We start from the raw sequence: 13951 nt of genomic DNA, 5'->3' as shown, positions 1-13951 counted from the left end.
CAACAGACTTTCATACAAATTTCCATCCCCCATTTAACCCACTTAGGGGTGGAATTTCGAAAAATCCTTTCTTAGTGGATACCTACTCTTTACAAAGAATATACCCTCCAAATTTCATGTCTTTAGGACCAGCGGTTTAGGCTGTGCGTTGATATCTATGTCAGTCAGTCAGTCAGGACTTTGAATTTTATATAATAATATATAGATTGCAGATAGATTGATTATTAATTTCGTAAGTAGGGCCAACTGTGAACATAAAGCTATATTCAAGCATTATTTATATTTTCAAATGGGCCACATGTCTTATCCGATACATACCTATTGTATTGAGGGTTTTATGATGCTACTTTATTACGCGATTTTGCTGTCCTTTGAATATAAATTCGTATATATTTGCTTATATTTTGCAAATAACGGCATAATATTATACGAACTGTTTTCAGAGCGCGGAATAGGAATATCTTTTTAGTATGGTTACAAAATGAAACACAGAAAAAATATTTACTATATTTATTTGTCAAAGTTTACCTTATATCTATTTGTTACATAATATAATCCTTCTCTGGTATCATCTTCTAACATTATTAATTTTCATTTTTAAAATCTTACCAGTTTTCATTCGATGAGTGCAAAAACAATGTTACCATTAATTAATTATTACATTATTAAAAATTTACTATTTACATTATATTTACAGATTATCTTACATTTTTATTAAATAATCGTAATAAATAAATCTAATTATAAACTTCTAGCAAATTAACTACAGTTAAACTTTGGTGCTATCTCGAACAGTGTCCAGTGGTAAATATAATTTTTATTGTTAACATAGAAAATATTTACAGAAAATTCACCTTTTTATTTTTATTAATTTAGTGTTATATATATTGCTTTCTAACATATTATGTTTTATTGTTTGTGAGCTGTACGAAATGTTAAAACTTTTTTAAAGTTTTAACTTTATTAATTAACGCGTGAAAGCTATTCGTTATAATTTCGTGAAATTAATAAATTATTCTAAAATTTGAAATTAAAACCTATATCTTTACAAATTAATGGATTTTAAAATCTCGTTCAAGTCGTAATGGTTCTGGTTTTTAAATAAGGGTTGGTATTACATAAAAACACATCATTGTATATTTTTATTAAGTCTACGTACGGAGGTATACGTACACTCAAAGGCAAAAACTCGTTTAGCACCTTAATGTGCGAACTACGAGTTCGCTTGCACTGCACGGCACGGTTGTGCGCACATCTGAGTGTTCGTGTGGCGTGTTTATAGAAAAAAGTTATGAGTGCGACAGACTGGTTTTTTTTAACCGACTTCAAAAAAGGAGGAGGTTCTCAATTCGTCGGAATCTTTTTTTTTTATTTTTTTTATTTTTTTTATTTTTTATGTATGTTCCCCGATTACTCGAAAACGCCTGGACCGATTTTGAAAATTCTTTTTTTGTTAGAAAGAGTATACTTCAAAGTTGGTCCCATTTCAATTTGGTGAAGATCTGATGAACATCTTCGAAGATAGATACTGGAACTCCTCAACGGATAAGAGTAAATTGCTCGCGATCAGTGTAATAGCTTAGTAAACAGTAGATTTTTAACCAGTCATAGCATAATTCCATGGGGCCACTAAAAATTGTGAAATAAAATTTTTTTACAAAAAAAATAAAAACCGACTTCGTTACACAAACACTAAAAATTGAAAAATAATTTAATTTATTACCGAATATATTATGTATACAAGAGTTAATATAGTTCCATAATAATATTTTTTGGGGTCGGTGCCAATGAGGTGCCATTGTGGAGTCCTATAAAAATATGAAGTCTAGACGATTCGCGCAGCTAAAGCTAATTGGCACCGGAACCAAAAAATATTATTATGGAACTATATTAACTCTTGTATACATAATATATTCGGTAATAAATTAAATTATTTTTCAATTTTTAGTGTTTGTGTAACGAAGTCGGTTTTTATTGATGGAATAGTTTTGCGGAATCGCTACTCGAATTCTGAGACCGACCGTACGTATGCCTTCCGTGAAGTATTATTATAATTATGTAGATACGTTTTTATTTCTGTAAAATAATTACCTCAGCTTTGATTTTGCAATGAAACGGGAAACGGAAACGGTGATTATTTTTTGCCATCCCATTGTGTATCTCATTATTTTCTGTTCTCCTCTTACAGTAATAAATTATGTTCTTTTGTTTTTGATAAAAATAAACCTTCAAATACATTCATTTTTATTGTTGTCTTTGTATACAAATAATATGTGTCTGTTTGTACTTTGTATCAAAAAATTCCCTCTGCCTCGTATATATTATGTTATACCTAGGTATTCTTTCATTTTATACATTCTAACTAATGTTCCCTATTAAAATAATTATAATTAAAATCTGATTTATTTTCACATTTTATTGTTCTTCGAAGTTATTTTTAATTTTTGAATAGTGCGTCATACAGCTATCTTTGAAATAATGAAGTATATAATTAGGTATAAATATACATATTGTTTGACAACATAAAAAATAAGAATGTATATAGGCTGAAGAAGCTATATTCATGTTAACATCATTTACTGTTAAAGTCAGATGAATTATTAATGCAATATTAAAACAACATAGTAATTTTAAATTAAAATATTTTTAAATACATAATTTACGGAATGAAAGGTTCAGAATTCATATACTAACTGTACAAGTTAGTTTAGCAAAAATGTTATATCAAAATCAATTTGAAAATTATTTGCTGCTAATAATTTTCTAAAATCAGTCACGAAATAATAAATTCTTTGCTTTGTTAGGTGGATGTTCAAATATTAGTTATTTCTAATACAGAATACTAAAAATTTATTAAATATAATGTCAATTAATTATCTACTTTCAATTCTAACTTATTATAATATTCAGTCTGATAAGATTCGACCATGAAAGTAAAGAAAAATCTAATTTTATAAATTCTATGATGACTGATACTATATTATTATGCTCATAATATCACTAACTGTTTTAATTTGATTGACAGTACCTCATAAAGTCTCTTGTAAGCTTACAACAGAGCCGTACTAAAAAAGTACAAAACCAAGTCAGTTATAAAATCTTGTAATAAAACAACTTTAGTGCAACCACGAAAAGAATGTTCAAAACAAAAATCCACGCGAAAAAGTCACGGGGAAACTAAAAGTTAAAAACAAAATCCTAATAAACATAAATATTATTCTTTCCTTAAAAAATATAGATTTTTTTAAAGAAAAGCTAATACTTGTCACTTTTTTCTTCTACAAAACTGGAAAAACAAATAATATTTGATAACAAAGACATAAAACCGTTTTGATTAACTTTAACATTAAGAGACAGAAAAATAACTTTCGCTTCTATTTTTAGTACGGCTTTGGATTTTTCTTTACAAAAAGGATTTTTTTACAATTTAACGTCGATTTAGTGCAAAACATTCAATGTTAAAAAGGGGTTTTTGTATTTCAATGCATAAAAATGGGTTTCATAACTGTTGGAATTGACACATTTTTTATCTGTATTCTCTGAAATTGTCGATAAAAGCAGTGTCAATTTAATATAAACAAATGTTACGTTACACCGTATTTTAATTAAATTGGCATGAAAAGCTTGTGCTTTTTTATTAACAATGTTTGTCAAAAAATACGAGTTGATAACACCGCACGTATTTTTTTGCCAGTTTTTTACCGAATACGTAGTGCGCGAACACACTAATTAGTATAGAACTGTTAAATATGATAAATGCGTTACTCATATTAAAAGTGTGTTTGTTTGTTGGTTTATTGGTTTGTGCTACAATGACGCTGCAACGGAGCAACGGATCGACATGATTTTTTGTACGAATAAAGACGTAGACGTAAGATTTATTCTGCAAAAATCCTTGTACTTAATTATTAATAACTAGCTGATGGCCGCGATTTCGTTCGCGTGTATTTAGGTCTTCCGAAATCCCGTGGGAACTCTTTGATTTTCAGGGATAAAAAGTAGTCCATATGTCACTCTTCAGGTCTTTCAATCAATCAATCAATCAATCGATCAATCAATGAATCAATCAATGAATTAATGAATCAATCAATCAACCAATCAATCAATCAATAAATCAGCCTGTTTGCGTCCACCGCTCGACATAGGTCTTCCCAAGAGCGTGCCACCACACACTATCCTCCGCCTTCCTCATCCACCCACTTTCCGCTACCTTCTTAAGGTCGACAGTCCAGCGGGTTGGAGGTCGTCCCACACTGCGCTAGCTGATACGCGGGCTCCTCCAGAACACGTCTGCCCCAGCGGCCAGATCTGCGGCAGACGTGGCTTGCCCCACTTCAGCTGGCTAATTCGTTGAGCTATGTCGGTCACTCTGGTTCTCCTACGGATTTCCTCGTTACGGACTTTGTCCCTCAGAGAGATACCCAACCAGGTCTTTAACTAAACCCAATACCCGTGCATATAATCACGCGAATCCGTAGCTCTGTTGCGGTGTGATTGAAGAACAAGCCAAAACAAACACACTTTCATGTTTATAATATGGGTAGTGGTGATAAATTATTATTTTTCTTACGTTCTGTTCTGCTTATTATGAGGCTCATACCTAATACAATATGCAAGTAGGTACATGTGCGAAGAAAAAGCAGGCAAATAAAAAAGGTTGAGATACGGGTTTCCTTATTTTTTAACATAAAAGTTTCACGACGGTAGGTTTAATATTTATATAATTTACAATTTTTCATCTCTTACGATAGAATCTTTTAAGATATTTTGTGTAACTTTCATCTAAAGCCATCAACTGTGTTCGTGTATAAAGTCGCAAGTGTGCAGTACAGAGAAATAAGGAGATTAACCGATAGGGCACATGGTGATGCTGTGTTCGCGTTGCCGTGCTGCATCGCCGCCGGATGTTCACCTGCGAAGAAAAATTGAAACTATGAAGAACATTTCCTTTTCAGGTACGGAATCTTAAGTATCCATCCAGGTAAACTATTTTTGAACTGCTAGCCGACTGCAAATTGTACTTACAGTATGCGGCAGAAAATAATGTACATCGACCTTTAGAAAGAGATAGCGATTTTGTAGAGCATTGTCTCTGTCGTTGAGACCGACAAAACGACCGAGACAACGCTCTACAAAGCTTAAATCTCATTCTGTAGTTCTATTATGTACATATTTATGATGATACTATAAGTGAAGTTATTTATCTAGTAATTAGGTATAATATACTCCTTACAGTCACACTAATTAAGTAGATATATAGAAATCAACTGTCACTAAGGTATAGGTAATATAAGGTATAGGTGAAATGCTAAATCACCGGCAATTCTGCAGCAGTTTGTTATAATGAAACCTTTATGACCTAATCTTCATTTAGTATTTAAATAGAATAGAATGAACTTTGCTCATCATGGCCAATTTAATGAAACTTCACAAAGGGCCACCTAATTTATCAGGCTCCTGTTTTATTTAATTAGATAGGAGCCCTACTTTTGTCGACATTTGAAATAGCAGGTTGTGGATAGTTCCGTCGGGTGGACTAGATAATCTCTAAAAATCTTTATATATAAAAATAAATAGCTGAATGTGTTGCTGGTCGCAAATATCGAGAACAGCTAAACCGATTTCACTAATTCTTTTTTCATAATATTCCTTGAAGTACGGGGATGATTCTGACGGAAAGAAAAATTTAAAAAAATCCTGAAAAGGAATCGACTGTTATGCGGTACGTAGTTCGCCGGGGCAGCTAGTAAATAATAATATTACCGGCAAAGAGATGAAGTAGTTGACTGGGATGGACTTCGTAAAATTGCCCTACCCGGGTTCAGTTGGCCTGCTTCTATCTTAAAATGCATCCTAACTTACCACTAGTGACTAGATGACCACAGGCTAAATAAATAATAAAATAAAGATAAAAGGTCTATATAATAGGTAGATACATTAAACGCAAAATGGTTGTATTAACACGATCGCGTGAAAAATTGAGGAAAACATTACAACTTTTGTAAACAAACAATGTTACATCAACAACGAAAATTCTTTTACCCTAAATAAGACAACGTAGACTATGTTATCACATAAACCCGTAATATTCCATAGCGAAATCCTTTTCCCCATAGTATATTTTCTACAAAACTTTTTCCGGATCTCTCGTGAGAAGAACTTAAGTCTATTTTGTAAGTCCTGACGCCAAACAGACTTTTAGAGAATGTAACTTTTCCGTACATATTTTATCAAAAGGTATTGGCGTCTTTAAGATACGCCAAACTAAGTAGTTTTGTTTATACAAAAAGGCTGTTTTTACCACAAAGAAAATAAGTAAATTCCCTATGAGCAAATGATTTAATATATATTATTTTCTTTCTTATATTGATACCAGAGAAATGAGAAAATAGTTATAGTCTGCGACAGGTTGAGATGGGAAGCGGGGTATGAAACGGGACACGCCTCCCACACCCGCACGCCACCAGCGCTCGCCCGCAACGGGTTAGCACGGGGGCTACGCGAGGCGTTACCTCCCCGATTGCCATCTTGACCTGCCGCGTACTATATTTATGCGACATAATAGAAGCAATAAAGGCAAAACAAAAAAAAAATCGCAAGACGTAAATTTTTTTAGACGTTAATATTAATTATTGTACAATCATAAGAAATAGAGTTTATGTCTCTTGTCATAATTATTAATGTCTAATTAGAGTTAAATATTAATATCTAAATTATAGTTTTGAGTTCTGAGCGTAAGTAACTGAGTGTGCGTAAATCTGTCAAATTATATAGAGATGTCAAACCAGGACGTTTTTTCGTCTCTTTCCCGTCCATATTAAAGTATTTTGACATCATATCGTTAATTTGACAAGTTACAATAATAACTAATTTCACCAAGAAATTAACCATGGTTTAGTTAATCATTCTCTGAAAAAAGATTCCGACGAATTGAGAACCTCCTCCTTTTTTTGAAGTCGGTTAAAAACGCTTACGTCGTGTGCTAAAAAGGGACACAATTGCGGTATGTAACTAAACGGGGTTAAATGCTCGGTGAAAATGGGCCTAAAGCTTTAGTGCTACTAATACTTTACCGTTTATAACGTGAACATTGACGGAGGCTCCTTCAGCCATTGTGGGCATGCAGCTATAATTCCCGCTGTCAGTTGGCAGTAGCTTGTCAATTATTAATCTTGACGTGAGCTTTTCCGTCCAGTCTGTTTTCAGGCGGATTCTCGGCTCTTCGACTACATCGTTCGTCTCCACTTCCTTATATTCTATTAATTTGGATCCTGTAAAGTTTTCCAAGGTTATTCTCATTTTCTTCATATTAATGCTTATCCTAGTAATCTTAATCCTATTTTTTTTTTTTTTTTTTTTAATGAATATTAGCCATGTTAAATGACTAATATTCCCTATTCCTCTCCAACTAAGCGTCAAGCTTGTGCTAGGACTAGGTACGACAATACTGCAACGGGCGGGGTTTGAACCGTCAACCTTTCGGTTTTCAGTCCACTCCTTTACCCGTTGAGCTATTGAGGCTCTAATTCCTAATCACACTTCACACTAATACTATAAAGGCCTAAGTTATAATAGTGACACGGTTAAGTTACGGTTAACTTTGACAACCAATAAAAACCTCCTCCTACTATGTTGGTATGGTAATATGGTTGCTCGATGCAAACTCATTCATAAACAGAACAGCTTTAATTCACTTAATTCACCACAATTGTACCGGGAAAGATATCGAATCGGAAATATGGCAGACAATTGAAAAATTGTTCAGTCTGGTTCAAGCGTAATAGAGAACGGATAAAGGGGCATAACTACCAGAAATGGTGCACCTAAAACGTAGACAGTGACAAATAGGCAATACGCCAGATGATACGATACGTGCTTTGGAACAATTAATGCTTTAAAACAACCTTCCTGTAAAAGTGTAGAATGGATGGAATAGGTGAAATTGGATTCTGGGCGATTAAAGAAATTTAGGACTCTCGTGATAGTAAAGAGATTTTCTGGAATAGAGGAATTTAATTTGTAACGAAATGGTTTTAAAGATTTTTTTATTGATAGGTATTATAGTATTGGCAGGTACTGTGTAGTATGCGACAGGTCGAGATAGCAATCGAGGTATAAGGCGGAGGGACGCCTCGCACAGTCCCCGCGCTTACCCGGTGCGGGATAGCGTGGGTGACATGCGGGTGTACGCTGTACGGGGCGTCCCCACTCCGATTGCCATCTCGACATGATCTCGACTAGATAAAAACATATTTAACAACTTAAGTAACAGCAGGCACTGTGCCAGAAGATACGTGTTCGTATAAAATTAATGGCCAAAAAGAATCGGTTATAAAAGGTATAAAATAGATTATGCTAGTTCGAAATTGGATTGCCGCAATCAAATAAATTTAAAGGGTTACGTGCCAGTGAAAAAGATTTTCTGAAACAGGGAAGCGGGCCGAAGCAATTAGAGCACATTATTTTTTTCAATAAAAAGATATTTGGTTCAGATAAGAGGAATTGATTGTTACCAGAAATAATTCTAATGGAATTTGATTTTTTATTGGTTTACTAATGACGAGTATAATGTGATTGTATTTCAGTGATTTAAAGATTTTATGTATTAGACATTGTATTAAAGTAATTTGTGTTTAATTTAATCGTAAAATAAAACGTTTTGGAAGATAGGTTATAGTACTTGATTTGAATTAGGAAGTAGAGTAGGCCAATCCGATTACTGCATAGAATTTTTCGGTCAAAAGATTAGTCATGAAGTTCTTTTTATGAAGAGCATTTTTTTAAATTCTGTGCAATAAAAAAGTAATAATTAAACTTTTAAATACATTCATAAAAATACAAAATAAATAATTAACGGAGATTGTTGGTAAATAACGCGATAACACATCATGACAAAACTGATTGGTCAACTACACACATCTCCGCTGCGCTCCGCTGCGCTCTGCTTTAGTGGACAGGCACCCTTACGGAGGTTACGCACTCATCCGATCCGAATCCGTGTAAAAATGTTAATTTTTGTTTTGTATGGGAGCTTATGACATAATAATATTTTGTCATAGATAACAGCTAGTATTCTCACAGATGACGGATAGAACTCGGATGATGGAAGTGCAGTGCGTAATCGCCATTAGAATCGTCAGTACGTCCGACCTGGCAACATTCTGCCAATCTAGCGTGTCTGTGTGGCGTGTACAAAATGAATGAACTATGAACAGACCTTTCAGCGCGCGTTTTTTTTTCTGATATAAATTTCTGATGATATGAGTATGTATGACAGTACGAGCACGACAAACAGTCACTGCAACTCCGTGCACATACACACGTAGACTTCCATATAAATTACAGATTCTAACGACCGCCGTCGTCGACTGAGTCGCCGCCGCGCCGGGCTTCTAATCGGCTGCGCGTAATGGGTCTAAGGGTAGCGGAAAGTGGGTGGATGAGGTAGACGCAGGGCCGTGTGTGGTTTTGACCTCTTGGGAAGGGTTTTGTCCAGTGAACCCAAACAGGCTAATTAATTGATTGAACTTACCCTTATACCAAAATATCGTCCCCAAGTCGTGCGGGCCCTGACTCAGGATACATGTAAGTGACAGCAGACTGCCAGTCTTCACGTAGAGGTCTGCTGGCCCAAGGACTTTTGCTTTTGCTTCTGTACAAAAAAGGTATCGAGTTAAACTAATAGGATGTTGTTTAACGTTTATTTACAAACTAGCTGCCCACGACTACGTTTCGGTTTTTAAAAATCCCGTAGAAAATCTTTGACTTTTCGAGATAAAAAAGTAGCCTATGTCAATCTCCAGGTCTCTAACTATACCCATGCCAAAAATCACGTCGATCCGTTGCTCCGTTTCGACGTGATTAAAGGACAAACCAACAAACCAATAAAGCAACAAACAAACACACTTTCGCATTTATAAGAAAGGTAGTGAAATAAAGGTAGTGATTCAATGGTCAGTTTATTAACTGTGATTGAGAACAGTATACAACTTTTGAATTTTTTTTCAATGTAAAGATAGCTCTTGACTACGATTTTATCTGGGAGTAGGTACTTAAGTGACGATGCAGTCTTAGATAAAACCAGGCTAACATGGAAGGGGGAATTTTTAATTTAACCCATACCCCTATGGAACGCTTATAATATCTTATTATAGCACCGTGATTCTGCTAGTGGGGTGTAACAATGAGCCACGACTCTAACCTTCCGTCAGACCAGACCTTCGACAAAGTAGAATCGAATTCGGGACCTTCCAACGATAACTCTACAGCGTTCACGACTGTGCCAAATACATAAACCTTGTGTATGTAATTACTACTGATAAAGTGCATAAATAAACTTTCAGTTACGTATACGCAAAAATATGTTGAAAAACGAACAATGCACACAGCATTTTCTTTGTTTTTAAAAATGAAATGACGTATCACATAATACGGAAAAAATATAACACATCATTTCACATCACAAACCAAATAGGTAATGTACTATTTTACGTATTGATTAATTGATTCGTCCAATCCTGGGAACAACCGAAAAGATTTATAGTGTTCGATAAATATTTCTAATTAATCTTTCGCCGCCTACACCGCGCCGAAGATTAATAACCTTGCCAGAAGTAGGCCTCTTTATTACGGAATTGCCTATATTATGGCGCCGGTGTTGGTAGGAGTAAGGCTGCCTGTCTACTGGTAAGGAGAAGAGAGGAGCGGAGAGGAGCTGTGCAAATATTACCCAATAGAATTGCATAAAACTCTCGCTCCGCTTCAGTGGACAAGGATTTGCGGACTAGTTTAAAAAATCACACATTTAAACGCGAAGCGGGGAAGCCGAAAGGAGAAACAGAGCGGGGAAGCCGAGCAGGGATAGCTCCACGTATGGAAAAACACAAAATATAGTCCGCAACTCCACTCTGCATTACTTTCTCGCTCCGTTCCGCTATCTAGCTCCGTGTCTATGGACAGATACGGTTTCAGCTCCACTCCGCATCACTTTCTCACTCCACTCCGCTACCTAACTCCACAACAGTGGACAGGCAGCCTTATTTTGGTGGAAAATCAGTTCCCGTGGGATTTTGAAAAACGTAAATCCACGCGGACGAAGTCCCGGGCATCAGCTAGTATTTTCAACAAAAAAAAAAAAGAATTTGGGTGTACCTTTTTGTTTTTGTAACATTTCCACTGTTTACCCATATTCGCAGTAAAGAAATTTGAATTGAATTGAATTGAAAAGTTTACGTGAATTACGAAATCTTTCTTCCTATTTCAATGTCATTTCTAATACCATGTCGACAGTGCGACCTTACGGTTAATTTTCCTAGTGGCTTTGAGGATGTTTTTCTTGTGACTCTGTGTAAGTCGATAACCGTTGAGAATGGCACTGAGCAATCTTAGTTGGGATGGAACGAAATTGGTTTTCTCTTCTATTACTTATTTTACCGCCGGACACCTTTTTTCTGTTGATTTCACTGATTGAATTAGTTACCTACTTACCTACTATGTTATTATTTTTATACCTATTGAATAAATGTACTCTTATAATATTGCTACTCTACTTAATCTTGAAAAAGCCCATGTCAAGTAGTGGACGCATACAGGGTGATGGCTGTATTATACTCAATCGCTCCTCTTAGATTATAATAACGATACAAACAAAACCGTTCTGCGCGCGCTGCGCTTTGTAGGGCTGTGTTGTGTTTAAGGCGAGTCACCGAGGCGGGCAGCGCGGCTTTGAAGTAAACCGCTTGGCAACGTTCAAATTCTGTTTCAAACGTTAAATTTGAATTTAATAACTTATAGAAGTCCTGTTGAAAACCAAATTTAGCAGGTTCTCTGTAGTACTTAAAGACAAATATTTCCATATAAAAATTATTAGCCACGTCAGAAATTTTAGTATTGTAACACAAGCGATAACCAGATGGCGCTAGCCAAGGTGTGGATCGCGCTAACTCCCTCGAACTCGCCAAGTTGCCACTAGATGGCGTTGGCTGTGGGTTGGCCAAAAGCGCATCGCGCTGCGGAGATCGTCCGGCCCTAGTATAAGACCCAGCCACAGCCAACAGTTGTCAATCCGACTCAATCCGAATCAATCCTAAAGTTCGCCAGTCTTCGGATTCACCAACGCACAACGTACGAGTACGCTGTGTCGTGCTTCCGACTGCGCTTCCACTGCGTGGGACGTTTGTTCGGGACATGGCTATCGGCTACTCGCACAGCACAGTCGCGCTTCCGGCATTCGCTTCCACCGCGTGGGACGTGTGCACGGGACACGACTCTCACTCTTAACGTGAAAATAAACGTGGTGCTGTTACGACGTTGTTTCTCTTGTGCCGTCCGGACCCCGTCAACCTTCGTGGACCACCCTTCCTGCATCTGGCGTCTCCAACGTGGGGCAAGATCCAGCATATCCCAGCTGAATCTTTTACAGTATTAAATAATTCGTTTTAGACTTTTATTTCGGCTTATTTCAAGATTTTATTTGATCGAGTGAAGTACTTCCTATTTTGTATCAAAGTAGCACATTCTTTAGACAATGTCTTTAGGTATATTGTATATTTTTAGCAAGGCCATTATTTAATAGTAAATACCTAAAACATTTGATCTAGCAAACCAGTTTTTTCCGCTTAGCCTCGGTGACTCGCCTTAAAACATAGCAAGGATCACGCCATACGTGCTGGCTCGCTTGTCATCGCATTGCCCATCTCACTCAGTCTTCCGTCTAACTTGCTTGCACTTGTACGCATGCATGTCGCGCTGTCGCAGTCGCACAGTACGCCGTGCAGCTCAATGTTGTTTGTAGAAAAAACATAGCAGCAGAAAGTTAGCTTAGGCTTAGTTGCGCACAGTACAGCGCAGCACAGCTCAATGTTTATTGGTGAGCCTGACGCTCCATAATAGTCCATTTTTGCATGGTCTAGAAATGGATCACATAACCCAAGGATAAGCTTCATATCTATAGTCATGTCACGCAGTGTTACTTTGTAACGTTTGGTTTACGTCACGACATTACACTATCAAAGAAAAGTGAAAATATTTTATGAAATTTTACCTGAGTTGCTTTGCTTCCAAGCGTTAATATGAAAGCACTGTACGTGTATACATTGGAAGGCACGTAAAAGTTTTATGGCGAGGTAACATAGGCACTACGAATACTAAAAAAGGTATTGCTATAATTAAAAACAGTGAATGAATAATAAAGTAAGAAAAATCCTCGTAAAATCTGCACTTTAATCCCGTAAAACACGCACAGCCAAGATGGGAGGTAAATAATACGTTGAAACAAAATTGAGATTAAATCTGTGCTTATTCACGCGGCCTTCTCAACTGATTCAAAGATTTAATCTACCAGCGCCTATAATATTATAGCATTGATATGAAAAACCAAAGATGCACACGGTTTCTTAGAAGTGTACGAAAGGTATCATAACTTACTTGTACTCTATCTAAAAAAAAACTCATTTTATTGCTAACTAATGCTCGCGCCTTCTTCGGCGCGGAACACATATTTCAACCGCCTATTTTATCCACTTAGGGATTGAATTTTCAAAAATCCTTTCTTAGCGGATATCATAATAGCTATCTTTAGTCAAATTTCAGCCCGAGTGTGTTTTGGGATTTGTGTTGTGCTGCGTGGTGGTGGTGCGGGTGCGTATTGCTTGCCTGGTAGCTGCTTTTTCCTGCATGGTTAGCAGTGGGAGGGCGGGCGGTGCATTTTGCATGCTGCATGTTGCATCATACAGATTCGACCTGTCTCAGCGGATTACAGCAAATTAAGCTTTTGGTTAATTGTATATCATGGACTTCCGCAAAATAACGCCTGCTTCTATACAACATCTATAAAGTCAATCAAGAGTGCAAAGAGACAAGAAACTGACGAACAGTGAAAATAAACTCTCCGATGTGAGTTGACGCTGTTACGTTCTGTTTTATATCTGCTATAAAATTTTGCCTTTTACAT

The 13951-nt window shown here is 36.2% G+C and overlaps 1 protein-coding gene across 4 annotated transcripts in view; it reads right to left on the bottom strand.

Moving 5' to 3' along the window:
* Window positions 1-522: 522 nt before the first annotated feature.
* The window catches only part of LOC117983692 (zwei Ig domain protein zig-8-like), a 157705-nt gene continuing 144276 nt past the window's right edge, over window positions 523-13951 (bottom strand). For 3 of the 4 annotated variants that reach the window (XM_069499472.1, XM_034970312.2, XM_069499470.1), the window contains exons 6-8: window positions 9533-9652; window positions 7074-7271; window positions 523-4912 (exon numbers count right to left, since the gene is read on the bottom strand). In XM_069499472.1, coding sequence (XP_069355573.1) covers window positions 4779-4912; window positions 7074-7271; window positions 9533-9652 — 452 coding nt within the window. In that variant the 3' untranslated portion in view covers window positions 523-4778. The remainder of the gene's footprint in view (window positions 4913-7073; window positions 7272-9532; window positions 9653-13951) is intronic. The other variant, XM_069499471.1, reaches the window with a different exon arrangement.

This window comes from Maniola hyperantus, chromosome 7 (assembly GCF_902806685.2).
Source record: "Maniola hyperantus chromosome 7, iAphHyp1.2, whole genome shotgun sequence".
Classification (NCBI taxonomy): Eukaryota; Metazoa; Arthropoda; class Insecta; order Lepidoptera; family Nymphalidae; genus Maniola; species Maniola hyperantus.
This window is presented reverse-complemented; position numbering and strand designations above follow the sequence as displayed.